The 13,378-nt window shown below is 41.8% G+C and overlaps 2 protein-coding genes across 5 annotated transcripts in view; both read right to left on the reverse strand.

The window, feature by feature from the left end:
- Nucleotides 1–1,480: 1,480 nt before the first annotated feature.
- LOC122128636 lies at nucleotides 1,481–2,920 on the reverse strand. The gene is made up of 2 exons (XM_042703024.1): nucleotides 2,824–2,920; nucleotides 1,481–2,497 (listed from the first exon to the last, which is right to left on the reverse strand). Exons 1-2 carry the CDS (start codon nucleotides 2,918–2,920, stop codon nucleotides 1,809–1,811), a joined length of 786 nt encoding a protein of 261 aa, XP_042558958.1. The 3' UTR covers nucleotides 1,481–1,808.
- A 5,877-nt stretch (nucleotides 2,921–8,797) lies between these two features.
- The window catches only part of LOC105902170 (oxysterol binding protein), a 20,144-nt gene continuing 15,563 nt past the window's right edge, over nucleotides 8,798–13,378 (reverse strand). For 2 of the 4 annotated variants that reach the window (XM_031559422.2, XM_031559421.2), the window contains exons 17-21: nucleotides 13,002–13,049; nucleotides 12,192–12,233; nucleotides 11,901–11,933; nucleotides 11,625–11,663; nucleotides 8,798–11,201 (exon numbers count right to left, since the gene is read on the reverse strand). In XM_031559422.2, the coding sequence (XP_031415282.1) occupies nucleotides 11,059–11,201; nucleotides 11,625–11,663; nucleotides 11,901–11,933; nucleotides 12,192–12,233; nucleotides 13,002–13,049 (305 nt within the window). In that variant the 3' untranslated portion in view covers nucleotides 8,798–11,058. The remainder of the gene's footprint in view (nucleotides 11,202–11,624; nucleotides 11,664–11,900; nucleotides 11,934–12,191; nucleotides 12,234–13,001; nucleotides 13,050–13,378) is intronic. The other 2 variants (XM_031559424.2, XM_012829710.3) reach the window with 1 other exon arrangement.

The following is a 13,378-nucleotide window of genomic DNA, read 5'->3' on the forward strand; positions in this document are numbered from 1 at the left end:
TTTGCTCGAGCAATATTCCATGCCACCTGATACAATGCCAACGTGACCGTTTCAGCGTACTTCGTGAATTTTCGAAAAAGCTGAGTCTGTTTATCTGACTGATGTTTCAAAGTATTTAGCTCTGTGCCTTTAGGAAACTCCTGGGCTATGTTAGCAAGGTGTGTGGAGAATGGCACTCCAAGTTTGAGGATTTAAAATACGACAGTGATAACTGGCATATTAAGCAGAGGGGTTTCCCATTTCGCTCCACATCGTGCACCTCGCCATAACCCTCGTTTGTGTAAGTTACCGTTTTGAAACTTCCGTCTATAATACAAATCTTTTCACGTCAGATTTGCTCATATAGGCTATTGTTGACTCTTTTAAAAACCGGTTTTGTAAAATGGTCTGATGCAAATAGATTAAACAGTGATAGATTAAAGTGTGGCTTGTTAATGTCATCCCTTTCCTAACAACATCGATTTAGATAGATAGATAGATAAACTTGTATTAATCCCGTTAGGGAAATTCACGGGCAATAGCAGCAAGGTAATAGGAAGATTTTTTTATTTTTTAAGCTGGAGAGCTACTATAACAGGCTGCCACACTCGCTGTGCAATGGCAACCATTCCAGTTATTAAATAATGCCGGTCCTGTCCATTGTTCTGGCTGGTCTAAAAAGGCTAAGTAAGACCACGAAAAAACTATCCACATGTAGGTAGAGCAGCACACTATCCCAATACAAACAACTAAGCACAGTAGAAAAATGTAAGTCACGAATTTCATAGTTTTGTAATCAAACCATTATCTTCATTACATAACCTGTTGCTTTTAATACCCACTTTGAAATCCTCTCCTTATTTCTCGGAGGGCCGAGAGAGACTGACACTTTCTATTTGAGCTAATGACTGCCCACTTGCTGTAACTGTTTCCCCACATGACACAATGGCACAGTTACCAAAGAAGAGGAACTAAACCCTTTAGTTTTAACAGGCCTTTCATGTTTTTTTGATGGCACCTGACAGCCACCGTAGCTTCTACACACTTGGAAAGGGAGAGGTATTCAGTTGGTTGCAATCTCAAGCCTTACAACTAGCTGCCCAGTTTACTTTGATGCAGATGCTTGCCCCATGGTATGACATTGTATAGCCGTTTTGTGGGTGCCAGTTATAGCGTTCTACCTCCGTACGAGGGCGATTTTGATTGTTAATGGTCCTTAAAAATATCTAAAAACAGTAAGAACAGTAAGAACATGCATAATTGTGCTTTAACATTAGTGTCACAAAAAATGTATTGCCACAAGGTATTGGGCATGCTGTGGAAATGAACTCCATTTAAATAAGGTTACAGGTTGCAAAGGAATGCAACCAATCACTATAGTTTACTGTGCTGCAAAGTACTAGACAACACAAAATGAAAAAATCAGATTTTGTCCCTGATCTCTCTTTCAGTTCAAGTCTTTGCACAATCACATCAGTCAGTCCAATAAAATCAATTCAGATCAGTTGTACGTATTTTTTATTGTATCACTTACAAAAAATACAACTTCAAGGGACTTACAAATATTTGTGTCCTAAATATCAAAAGACCAACATCAAAAATGTAGGAAAGGCAGTTTAGGCATTACTGTGCCCATTGTTCTCTCTGACACCCATTAGTTGATGGTGAGAGAGAAAAGGTTTAATAATGTGCAAAATGGGGTTGTATGTGTCAGCAATGTGATAATCTGTGTGACAGAGTGTGATAGTATGAGTAATATATTTGGTATTGTGTGTAAGACAGAGTAAGATGGTGTGGAACATCAATAAAGGTAAAACATTAATAATGGCCTAAATAGCCTTGCGTAGAGAAGGAAAAAATATAACCATGACAGCTACAATGGCAACAATGAAAACAAATAGACAAAGACACATATGCATACACTCATCGCTGCTCTCAGTAGGCCTGTGTATTGGGGATGTGTAATGCACGTCACTACGAGAATCTGACTGCAGTGCATATCTAAGCTCCCGTTTACCCATCTCTGACAGAAATTCGGTCAAATTCAGTCTACTTATAATGTTGACAAGGCCTTGGCTGATACGATAGGTGTGATCGCGTGAGAAATTCATGGGGTCAGAATGCTGAGTTACATACACTCTATGAATACACCAATCAGAGTCAATGGCTATAATAATGCGGTCGGTATTACTGTGGTCCTGGCGGCCGGTGTATTGTTCTCTGACGTACTTGGGAAGGTGCGAAGCGGTTCCCTCATTTAGGTTGCCAACCTCATAATAATTAACATTCTGATGCGGAAGGAGTGGGCTGGTGTCATCATCGTCGATCCTGTTGTAAAACTGGTGGAAACCAAATTCGCCCCATCTTGGGTGGGATGTAGCGGACATTTGATTGGATTGGGATCTGACGAAGTCATGAGCAAACCAGAACAGAAGCTGAAGTCCATGTCTTGGTTTTGGGCGACCAAAGTTGGATTTCCGAAGCTGGCTTAATTCATTCAGTGTTTGTACAGGCATGGCTAAAGGGAAATAAAAGAAAAAACTAAGAGTTTGTGTAGATGTGCTCTAATAAGAGGGGTAGGGGAGTATGGGGAGTTTCAACAAGGGACAGTTGCAACACACTGATTTTCTACAATCTGGAACAAGCTAGAATGATGACACTCATATTGGACATGCTCAGTTGGTCCCTCAAATTACCAAGAAAGAAGGAGCTCTCTGCAATAAGAGACCAAAACTTGTTTTTCTTTTCATGTTCAGTTTTTTTGTAATTCTGGCCTAATCTTTTGCTTGAACGGGTCAAAACTGGTTTAGTTTTAATGAAGGTATCGTTTTCTTTTTTAATTACCATGGTAAGCATGTGGCAAGGTCGTTGTGTCTGTGTTGTAGACCATTTTTTGGCATGGCTGCTGGATGTTGCAACTGTCCCTGAACTCACCAGACATTTCAAAACACCATGAAACACAATGCTTACAATAAATATAAAATAAATAGTCTAGTAGTTGTAGCCGGGCTGACCTTGCGGCGATGTAAAAATATTGGAGGCAGTGTGTCAGACATTTTTTGAAAAATGGCAAATGTTTTGATGGCCAGTTGCTGCAGGCAAACACGCCAGAATAGAGAAAAAAAGGAAAAGAAACAAAAACTCCAAACAGTAATTTTCAGGAGACGTTCCTTAAGATAGGTGTCCTGTCATGATTTGGGACATTCGGACCTCAATAGGTTGCCACCAACAAAAGACTCTTTGGCTTGTTGTGTTTGTAAATGTGCGACAGTGGTACAGGAGGTAAAGAAGTCGTTTAGTAATCAGAAGGTTGCTAGTTCGATTCCCTGTCGAAGTGTCCTTGAGCAAGGCACTGAACCCCTAGTTGCTCCTGATGTGCAGTGTGCCATCAGTGTAAATGTAAAATGTGTATACATTGTAAGTCGCACATATCTAAGTCGCTTTGGATAAAAGCGTCTGCTAAATGTAAATGTGCTCGTGTTTACTTCCTGTCTCTGTTTTCCCTCCATTGTTTTCACCTGCTTGTTGATTGGTCACATGACCAATTGACTAGAGTATTTATACCTGGCATTTTGTCCTGTTCTTTGCTGTGTCTTTTTCGTATTGTTTTCTGGTTTGAATACTGGTTTCAAGTTCTAGTGTCGAGTTTCCTTGTCTCCAGCCGCAAGAACACTTTCCCGCAGATTCTGCACTTGGGTCCTCCTACTACTTTGCTCAGTGAGTTTCGTCACTGAACCAGGAATCCAGTGGCCCGGGTTTGTGTCCCGATTCTGGCCCTTACAGTCTGTATTTTTTCAGTCAGCTAACTCCGTGATGTTTCATTTCTGAAATTTGATTCTTGCAAAAGATTTCATACATATAATTTTCATGCATATCTACCCTCCTTCCACACTGTTCAGTTCAGTTCTGCCCTAGCTCAGGATTTACTGTCATCGACACTGTACACTGCCCCACCTTAAGAATGGTACTTTGACCTAAGGAGCTTGTATTATGTGGGAAGTAAAAGAAGAGTTCAGAATAATTGACATTGAAGAATATTGGTGTTTTTCATATACTTTCTAAAATTTGTATCTAGAAAGCTGAATACAATGCCTACAATACATGAAAGAATATAGTCTAGTAGTAAAGTGCTATTAACTAAGGGTTTTAAAGTCTCGCTTCTCTGTAGCAATACAGTCTATAGACGTAAACGCACAGATGCCATGAAAACATGCAAAGTAAGATCAAATAAACAAAATATACAGCTTATTAACTTTAAGAGGCAGGTACCTTGGTAATGGAGCACAGGTGCCGAAGGCTGAAGTTGCAGAGTGTTCAATGCTTCCTTCTTCTTCCTGTTTTTCTCTGTAATCTCTACAGCACAGCCCTCTGGTTTCTCAGAAAATGAAACTTAAAATTGCTTGGAAATATTTCAGTACATTGTGGCATGGAGTAGAAGAGCTCTGAATATTTTGCATGAATAAGGAAAGTATGGAGGACGGAAAAGGAACAAGGAAAACCTGTTCAGTAAACTGGCCCTTCTGCTTACATTTGAATGGAGAATTATTTATTATTAATTATTTGGCAGTGGAGTTGAGCTGCAGTTGCTGGGTTGCCACACACAAGGGGGTACTACAGTTTCTAAGGATTTGTAATAGCCCTGTTTTACAAATTCTTTGTAATCCTTAGTAATTTTTAGTTGCTCTTAACAGCCCCTCTGAAATCCTCTCCTAATTTCTCGGAGGGCCGAGAGAGTCTGAAACACTTTCTATTTGAGCTCATGACTGCTCACTTGCTGTAACTGTTTCCCCACATGACACAATGGCACAGTTACCAAAGAAGAGGAACTAATCCCTTAAGTTTTAACAGGCCTTTCGTGTTTTTTTTTATGGCACCTGACAGCCACCGTAGCTTCTACACACTTGGAAAGGGAGCCCGGTTTACTTTGATGCAGATGCTTGCCCCATGGGATTACATTGTATAGCCGTATTTTTGGTGCCAGTTATAGCGTTCTACCTCAGTACTAGGGCGATTTTGATCGTTAATGGTCCTTAGTAAAAGGTTTGGACCCAAAAAGATCTAAAAACAGTAAAAACATGCATAATTGTGCTTCAACATTAGTGTCACAAAAAATGTATCGCCACAAGGTATTGGACATGCTTTGGAAATTAACTCTATTTAAATAAGGTTACAGGTTGCAAGGGAATGCAACCAATCACTATACTTCACACTGCAAAGTACTGGACAACACAAAGTGAAAAAATCGGGTTTCGTCCCTAACCTCTTTTTCAGTTCAAGTCTTTGCACAATCACATCAGTCAATAAAATCAATTCAGATCAGTTGTATTTATTTTTTATTGTACCACTGACAAAAAGTACAACTTCAAGGGACTTTCAAATATTTGTGTCCTAAATATCAAAAGACCAACATCAAAAATGTAGGAAAGGCAGTTTAAGCATTACTGTACCCATCGTTCTCTCGACAACCATTAGTTGATGGTGAGAGAGAAAAGGTTTAATAATGTGCAAAATGGGGTTGTATGTGTCAGAAATGTGATAATATGTGTGACAGAGTGTGATAGTATGTGTAAGATATTTGGTATTGTGTGTAAGACAGAGTAAGATGGTGTGGAACACCAATAAAGATAAAACATTTACAATGGCCTAAATAGCCTTGCGTAGAGAAGGAAAAAATATAAAAGCTGACATTAAAAATGATTACAAAATTACAAGGTCAGTGAGTTCATGACAACCATGACAACTACAATGGCAACAATGAAGACAAATAGACAAAGACATATATACATACACTTATTGTGGCTCTCAGTAGGCCTGTGTATTGGGGATGTGTAATGCACGTCACCACGAGACTCTGACTGCAGTGCATATCTAAGCTCCCGTTCACCCATCTCCGCCAGAAATTCGGTCAAATTCAGTCTACTTATAATGTTGACAAGGCCTTGGCTGATGCGATAGGTGTGAATGGGTGAGAAATGAATGCGGTCAGAATGCTGAGTTACATACACTCTATGAATATGCCAATCAGAGTCAATGGCTATAATAATGCGGTTGGTATTACTGTCGTCCTGGAGGCCGGTGTATTGTTCTCTGACGTACTTGGGAAGGTGCAAAGCGGTTCCCTCATTTAGGTTGCCAACCTCATAATAATTAAGGCTCTGATGCGGAAGGAGTGGGATGGTGCCATCATCATCGATCCTGTTGTAAAACTGGTGGAAACCAAAATCGCCATCACTTGGGTGGGATGTAGCGGACATTTGATTGGATTGGAATCTGACGAAGTCATGAGCAAACCAGAACAGAAGCTTAAGTCCATGTCTTGGTTTTGGGCGACCAAAGTTTGATTTCCGAAGCTGGCTTATTTCATTCAGTGTTTGTACAGGCATGGCTAAAGGGAAATAAAAGAAAAAACAAAGAGTTTGTGTAAATGTACTCTCATATGAAGGGTAGGGAAGCATGGGGAGTTTCAACAAGGGACAGATGCAACACACTGATTTTCTACAATCTAGAATGATGACACTCATATTGGACATGCTCAGTTGGTCCCTCAAATTACCAAGAAAGAAGGAGCTCTCTGTAATAACAGACCAAAACTTGTTTTTCTTTTCATGTTCAGTTTTTTGGTAATGCTGGCCTGATCTTTTGCTTGAACAGATCAAAACTGGTTTAGTTTTAATGAAAGTATAGTTTTCTTTTTTAATTAACATGGTAAGCATGTGGCAAAGTCATTGTGTCTGTGTTGTAGACCTTGCTTTGGCATGGCTGCTGGATGTTGCAACTGTCCCTGAACTCACCAGACATTTCGAAACACCATGAAACACAATGCTTACAATAAATATAAAATAAATAGTCTAGTAGTTGTAGCCGGGCTGGCCTTGCGGCGATGTAAATCACAGCGTGTCTGCGTAGAAGGCCGACCAAAAATCTGCCAGACACGCAGGGACACGCACGCGCAAGAGCCCCTTGCGTGCTTTCGTACCCCTTCTTGGGTGCTTCAACCAATTTTTCTAACTAGTCCTGCATCCAGAAGTCAACATGCCACTGCACGGCAAGTACTCCGCTATCGTCCAGCTTTGTATAATGTTTGCCACGCGTTGAATGGAAGGCTCTTCAGTCACAGCTTGTTTAATGTTTCTATTTCCCAGATGCGGTCCTGATCGTGGTGAAATATGATGGTTGTTGTATGTGTGCAAATAAACGGTGTCCTTGTACCATGCGCTGTCTACTGTTTATATTAGCCCAGAAATACCATAGCGGTAACGGGCAGCCGCACCGTTACAGTAGTAAAGTGCTATTAGGGTTCAAAGTCTTGCTTCTCTGTTGCAATACAGTCTATAGACCTAAATGCACAGATGCCATGAAAACCTCCATTCACTCTCCACAGATAAAACAAAGTAAGATAAAATAAACAAAATATACAGCTTATTAACTTTAAAATGCAGGAACATGGTACTGTACCTTAATAATGGAGCACAGGTGACTTAGGCTGCTGTTGCAGTGTGTTCAATGTTTCCTGCTTCTTCCTGTTTTCCTCTGTAATCTCTACAGCACAGCCCTCTGGTTTCTTAGAAAATGAAACTTAAAATTGCTTGGAAATATTTCAGTACATCGTGGCATGGAGTAGAAGAGCTCTGAATAGAGAGACTGATACTTTTTATTTGAGCTCATGACTGCCCACTTGCTGTAACTGTTTCCCCACATGACACAGTTACCAAAGAAGAAGAACTAAACCCTTTAGTTTAAACATTCTCTAGTAGCACTTAACTTAAATATAGTGCGACATTAATAATCTGCATGTAACAACACAGTAGCCCCACCCATACACTTAATGTAATACAATACAAAAGTGTCCATGCTCCATTTTTTCAATGTTTTCCTATGCAGATTTGGACTGCTTTTATGATCCACCCAGACTACTTACTATGTCATTTTGTGCTCTCGGTTGAATACACAGTAAAAACTAAGAGCAGCCCAAAAATGAGGCATCATAACTCAGTTCCCTGGCTGTGTTGTATCAAAGCAAATTATTTGAACTGGAGGGAGCCTTTGCTTTTATTATTACCTTCGCCAAGGAGGTTATGTTTTTCGGTTTGTTTCTTTGTCTGCCAGCAGGACTACGCAAAAGCTACCAGGCCGATTTTCATGAAACTTGGTGGAGGGGTGGAGCATGGGCCAAGGAAGAATCCATTTAAGATGCAGTACGTAGGATTTAGGGTGATCTATTAGCGGAAATAGAATATAGTATATAGTATTCTACGAATCATGTTTTCCTTTACATAGAATGAGCCCTTTGTATCTACATAGGGAGCGGGTCCTCTTCCACAAAGGCCGCCATGTTTCTACAGTAGCCCAGAACGGACAAACCAAAAAAAACTAAGGGGGCCTTTCACGTTTTGTTATGGCACCTGTCAGCCATCGTAGCTTCTCCTACACACTTAGAAAGGGAGAGGTATTCAGTTGGGTGCAGTCTAAAGCCTTACCACTAGATGCCACTAAATTCAACCTACTGCACCTTTAAATTCTGGAGTGGATCTGGATCCAGGAATATTTTTCACTTTCTTTAAATGTTGAGATCTACTCTCTCTGAGTGCCCTTCGAGTTCTGTTCTGTATGAATCTCAATCATCTGTACTATACTGAACATGCCTGACTTTAGAGGTCTCTTTTTGGTCCTGAACTCTTCAGTATGAACAGCTGGCTTTCATCATTTCACAGCCCTAATGTTCATCCCATTTCAGTCAGATTTCCCGTGCCACAGAGGGATTGTGGCAGTTTCAAAAACACTGATGTTCGGCGAGACAAATCACACACTAACAATAGCAGGGTCTTACGAACCTTTCCTCCAGTCTGACTTTATTACATCGTCACCTAGTGCCACTGTTACACTCCGGACACTCTGCACCAACATACTGCAGAGGCCAAATTAAATGACAAAATGAGACAGGAGAAAAAAAAAAAAAGGACAGCAGACAGTGTAAAACAGAAACAGGGAGAATGAATGGAATGACAAGATGAGAAGTCCAATGAAAAATGCAGAGAAAATAAAAACAAACAAACAAACAAACAAACAAACAAAAAGAGACAGAAAAATGTAAACTCACAAAATATATCAATTATTTTTTCTTACATAAAGCAGCAGAATGGAAAAGGGGAAAAAAATCAGCAGAGAACCATTGACTGTCCATATCTAAATAAAAAAATGGAGGGAGAGGTGACTTTGCGGAGGGAAACCCACACAGAAACCCAAATAGTTTGAGATTGAGAAGCTCCTCTGTTACAGACACCAGAAGGAAAGTAAGTGTTCAGCCCAATCAGAGAAAAAACATGAATGACAGCAGAAGTCAAAATGAATCACCTTCCAAACACATCAATTGCCATTATTGTAATTATAGCTATAACTATGAGTGTCATATCAAATTTAATATTATTATAATTATTACTTCATTATATTATATATACACACACACACACACACACACACACACACACACACACTTGCAATATTTTGCTTTGTGTTCTTAGTTTCTTTGTGTTTTTTTCTTTAAGTACACTTGAAAATATGTGATTTTTTCTTCTTCTCAGAACATACAATTAATGCTGCACACATCACACATACGCGCCACACACACACATTTGTTTTACAGTTGTCAACACTCGGCGGAAATCTCACAAATACACACCTACCCCTCTGGGTATGGTACTGATGATAATACTTCTCCACCCTCAAGGTCTGTGGCTGCAGCACAACACCAACCCACCCTCACAGGGAAACCATCCTCTGCGACATGTTGCCAAGGCAACACATCGCCCTGCCATGTCCCTATGAGGCAGGGAGGGACTCAGCTCCTGCTCCAGCTCCAGCACTCCACCTGCCCCCCTACTCGCACTACCGTTAGGACTTCAGTTGACGATAAACATCTGCTATCGTTTTTTTCTTTGTCTCTTCTTGATTCTTCTTCATGTTGCACAAGCTACATTAGGTGTTCAGTGCAACAGACACTTACACATTTAAGAATCAAAGACACTTCAGCAATGATACATACAGTGAAAAACAAACCCCAGAAAAACAAGGGAGCAGTATCTTTGTTTGTATGTCTGGCTGTCTCTCTTTGTGCATACACACAGGCCCTTGTTGGCACCCACAGGGCCTTGGCAGTTCTCATATGTACTGGAGTGTCTACCACCATGGACATTTAGTCTTTTGGTTTGGGTGAAAAGAAAGACCTTGTAGAAAAAGAATGGGCTCGTATGTCTCTTTGGAGGCACACCAGGGGGTGAAAATTAAAACTTTTGGATGTTGCTTACATGTGGATTTGTCCCCTACTGGGTACATGCTGGGCAAGCCAAATGAGGGTGTCCAGAGAAGGTGATGGTGGTAGACAGCAAGTGTGGAGGTCCCTTTCTTGCACCAAACAAAAGGTGTGTGTGCAAACATAGGCTGGTGACAGACACACACACACACACACACACACACACACACACACACACACACATCTTAAATCCCTTCATATACAACACCCCTTTTTTTCCTTTCTCAGGGAAAATCCACTAACCCATGAAAGAGTAGAGCAGGGAGCAAGCTGTTGAGTTTGAGTCCGAAGTTTGGTGGGGCTGCAGACTCCCCGCCATACTGCACATTAAAGTGATGCAATTTGCAAAAACAGTGTTATAATCTCTAGTGTCTAAGAGGTCCATCTACAGGAGCATCACCCCCTCCATTCTAAGCCAATCAGAAACGCAGAAAAAGGGAGAGAATGGAGGAAAATGTGAGAACAGAGGGGGGTGGGGAGCGATGAAGTGGTCAGGGGTGTTACTTGTGTATTTATTCTTTTCTTCCGCCTCGTATAAAAGGTAATGAAGGCACAGCAAGAGGCTCCAGTCTTGCTGCATGAACAGTTTCCTGGTTGTGTCCGCACGGTCCCACCCAAAGGGGCTAAAGAGAGAACAAGTGAGAGAGACAGGTTGGGCTGGTGTCGGGGGCATCTATAGTTTTGCAGTGAAATTTCCGAGTAATCCTCCGGTAGTCCAGGTAGTCCTCTGCGGAGGTGCTGGACATCAGGGTATTCCAATTTGTCTGCTGTGTTCAGAAGATGTCTGGGCAGTTCTCCCAGCTGCCCTGATCTTTGGCCTCCCAGTAGCCACCCTTGTAGAGGTGCGTCTGCTCCCCGGTGTGCGGGTCGTCGAAGTGATCGAACCACTGAGCCGAGTAGTTGTCTTGGTGGACAGCTACAAGGGAACACAAAAGAGGAGAGGGAACACCAATGATTCAACTGCACAGCTTGGTCATACAGAGTTGGAAGGAGGGCCTTGAACGAGATGAGATCACAGAGGGCGACATGCCTGCGGGTTCCAGAACCACTGAGGCAGAGACATTGCTTTTGACCTTCACTGGGTGTAGCTCTACGGAGGGGCGGAGGGTGGGACAGGAGGTGCTCATTGCTAGTAATGTTCTCTACAACAAGTACTGCATCTGCCTCAAGTGCTGCTTGGGGAACACGAGGTACAACAAATCCTGACCTACAAACAGCGGAGGACTGCGCGTGAACAGATTCAGACACAACAGGAGCAGGGACAGATGACAGACAGGAAAGGCGAGTCGGATGACAGGGGACAGACAAACAAGGGGTACACAGAGTGAACGTTACTTGCTTTTGACCGGACATCCATAAGGCCCCTCCATGCCATCGACTGATGGAGAGAAAATACAGGGAACATGTATGACGAAAAACAAACTAATGAAGATGCTAAAAAAGTCAAAACAAACCCTCCACACTCCACAGAGAATGCCTGGTCAGAGACAGACCAATGAGGCATTCTCCTTAAGTCCATCTTTCCACAACCTATGTGTTGTGCATTCTCTCAGTTCTCTCAGTTCTCTCAGAGTAGTGAAAGGGTGAGAAAGGAAAGGGAAAGGCTGGTACTTGCTTTGAAATGATGATGGGCCTGGCAATGTCTCAGCTGCATGATTAACCGAGAAACAAGACAGACAGACAGACAGACAGACAGACAGACAGGGAGAGGGAGAGAGAGAGAGAGAGAGAGAGAGAGACAGAGAAAGAAAGAAAGAAAGAGAGAAAGAGAAAGACATAGGTAGAAAATGGAAGCAATGGTAACACGTGACAGGCAGAGGAAAGAAAAAAGAAGTATGCAAGTGAGCTGTGATCACAATGTGCAGGAGGAAGTTTAACTTTTAAAAACAAAATGAGGGCTACTTGCTTGATGAGGAGATGTCAGAGGAGGTGGTTTCCTCTGCATCAACTGAAAGTCAGAGAAATGGAGGAAGGCATAGAATGAAAGGGATATAAGATGATCAACATGACAGACATGAAATGATGATGGAATGAACAAATGACTGAAAAACTACAAACGAAAATAGCAGGGAGCCCCCTTTGGCTATTACCAGAGCCAATTTGTAACAGGCACAATCTTAGCCGAATCCTATTTTAATAGTCAGCCCAATAAAACTGTTCTACATCTTATCTGTCGTATGCACTTTAAACTACCGTCCTGCATTGGATGAAAGGGATTGAAGTATATGACAGCTACGCCCACCAGGGTGGACAGTGTGGGTTATAAGCGGCCTGACAACTATTGTCAGGGCGCCTCTCAATATGAGAGCACTTGCTGGTCGGAGATGACTCTAACCAAGTCTTTTCTTGTGGCAGTTTGATTAGCAGAGCCTCGTTTCATCTCTAGATGGCTAATTGCCGTCTCTAAGGCACTCGGGGACAGCGATACCTGTGTGTATGTACAGTATACACTTGCAGACCACTGTTGGACAGAGGAGGGTTTGGAACCGCTCAAGTCTCAACATGTGTAGGACTACAGGCAAAGAGGGGGTGTGCAGAGGGATAGAGGTGGATGAAGGACTCAAGCAGTATGCAGGGGTGGCACTGGGAGAAGAGATCATGAGAAGAGTGCTAAAGAAGCAGGAGGGAGGAAAAAGGTTCTTGGCTCGGAAGAGAGACTGAAACTAGTAGAGAAACGACCCAAAAGCACTTTGACAGGACAAGAGAAAATACTTGCTTTTCTCAGGAGTTTCAATAGGTTCAGGTGTCATTTCCTCTCCGTCGGCTAAACAGTAGATGGATGGATATAATATGGCAAACACAAAAAAAACAAGGATGAATCAACTAAAATAAAAAGTACTACTTTCGCTTTATACAAAACCACCACAGTTTTATCATCAGTTGTCCAGGCTGCACAACCTGAGGAAAGGTAAAGAGCTCAACGGTTTTCTAATGGGCAGGACTCCTAGAACTATTAGAACTAACACGCCCATAGTGGTTGGTGGTGGTCCTACATAAATAGTACTGGAAGGAAAAATGAGGGGGAAAAAATAAATAAAAATAGTTTTGTCAAATGTAGACTTGGATGTGTGTCTGTGTTCTGATGCACACATA

This window comes from Clupea harengus, chromosome 22 (assembly GCF_900700415.2).
Source record: "Clupea harengus chromosome 22, Ch_v2.0.2, whole genome shotgun sequence".
Taxonomy (NCBI): Eukaryota; Metazoa; Chordata; class Actinopteri; order Clupeiformes; family Clupeidae; genus Clupea; species Clupea harengus.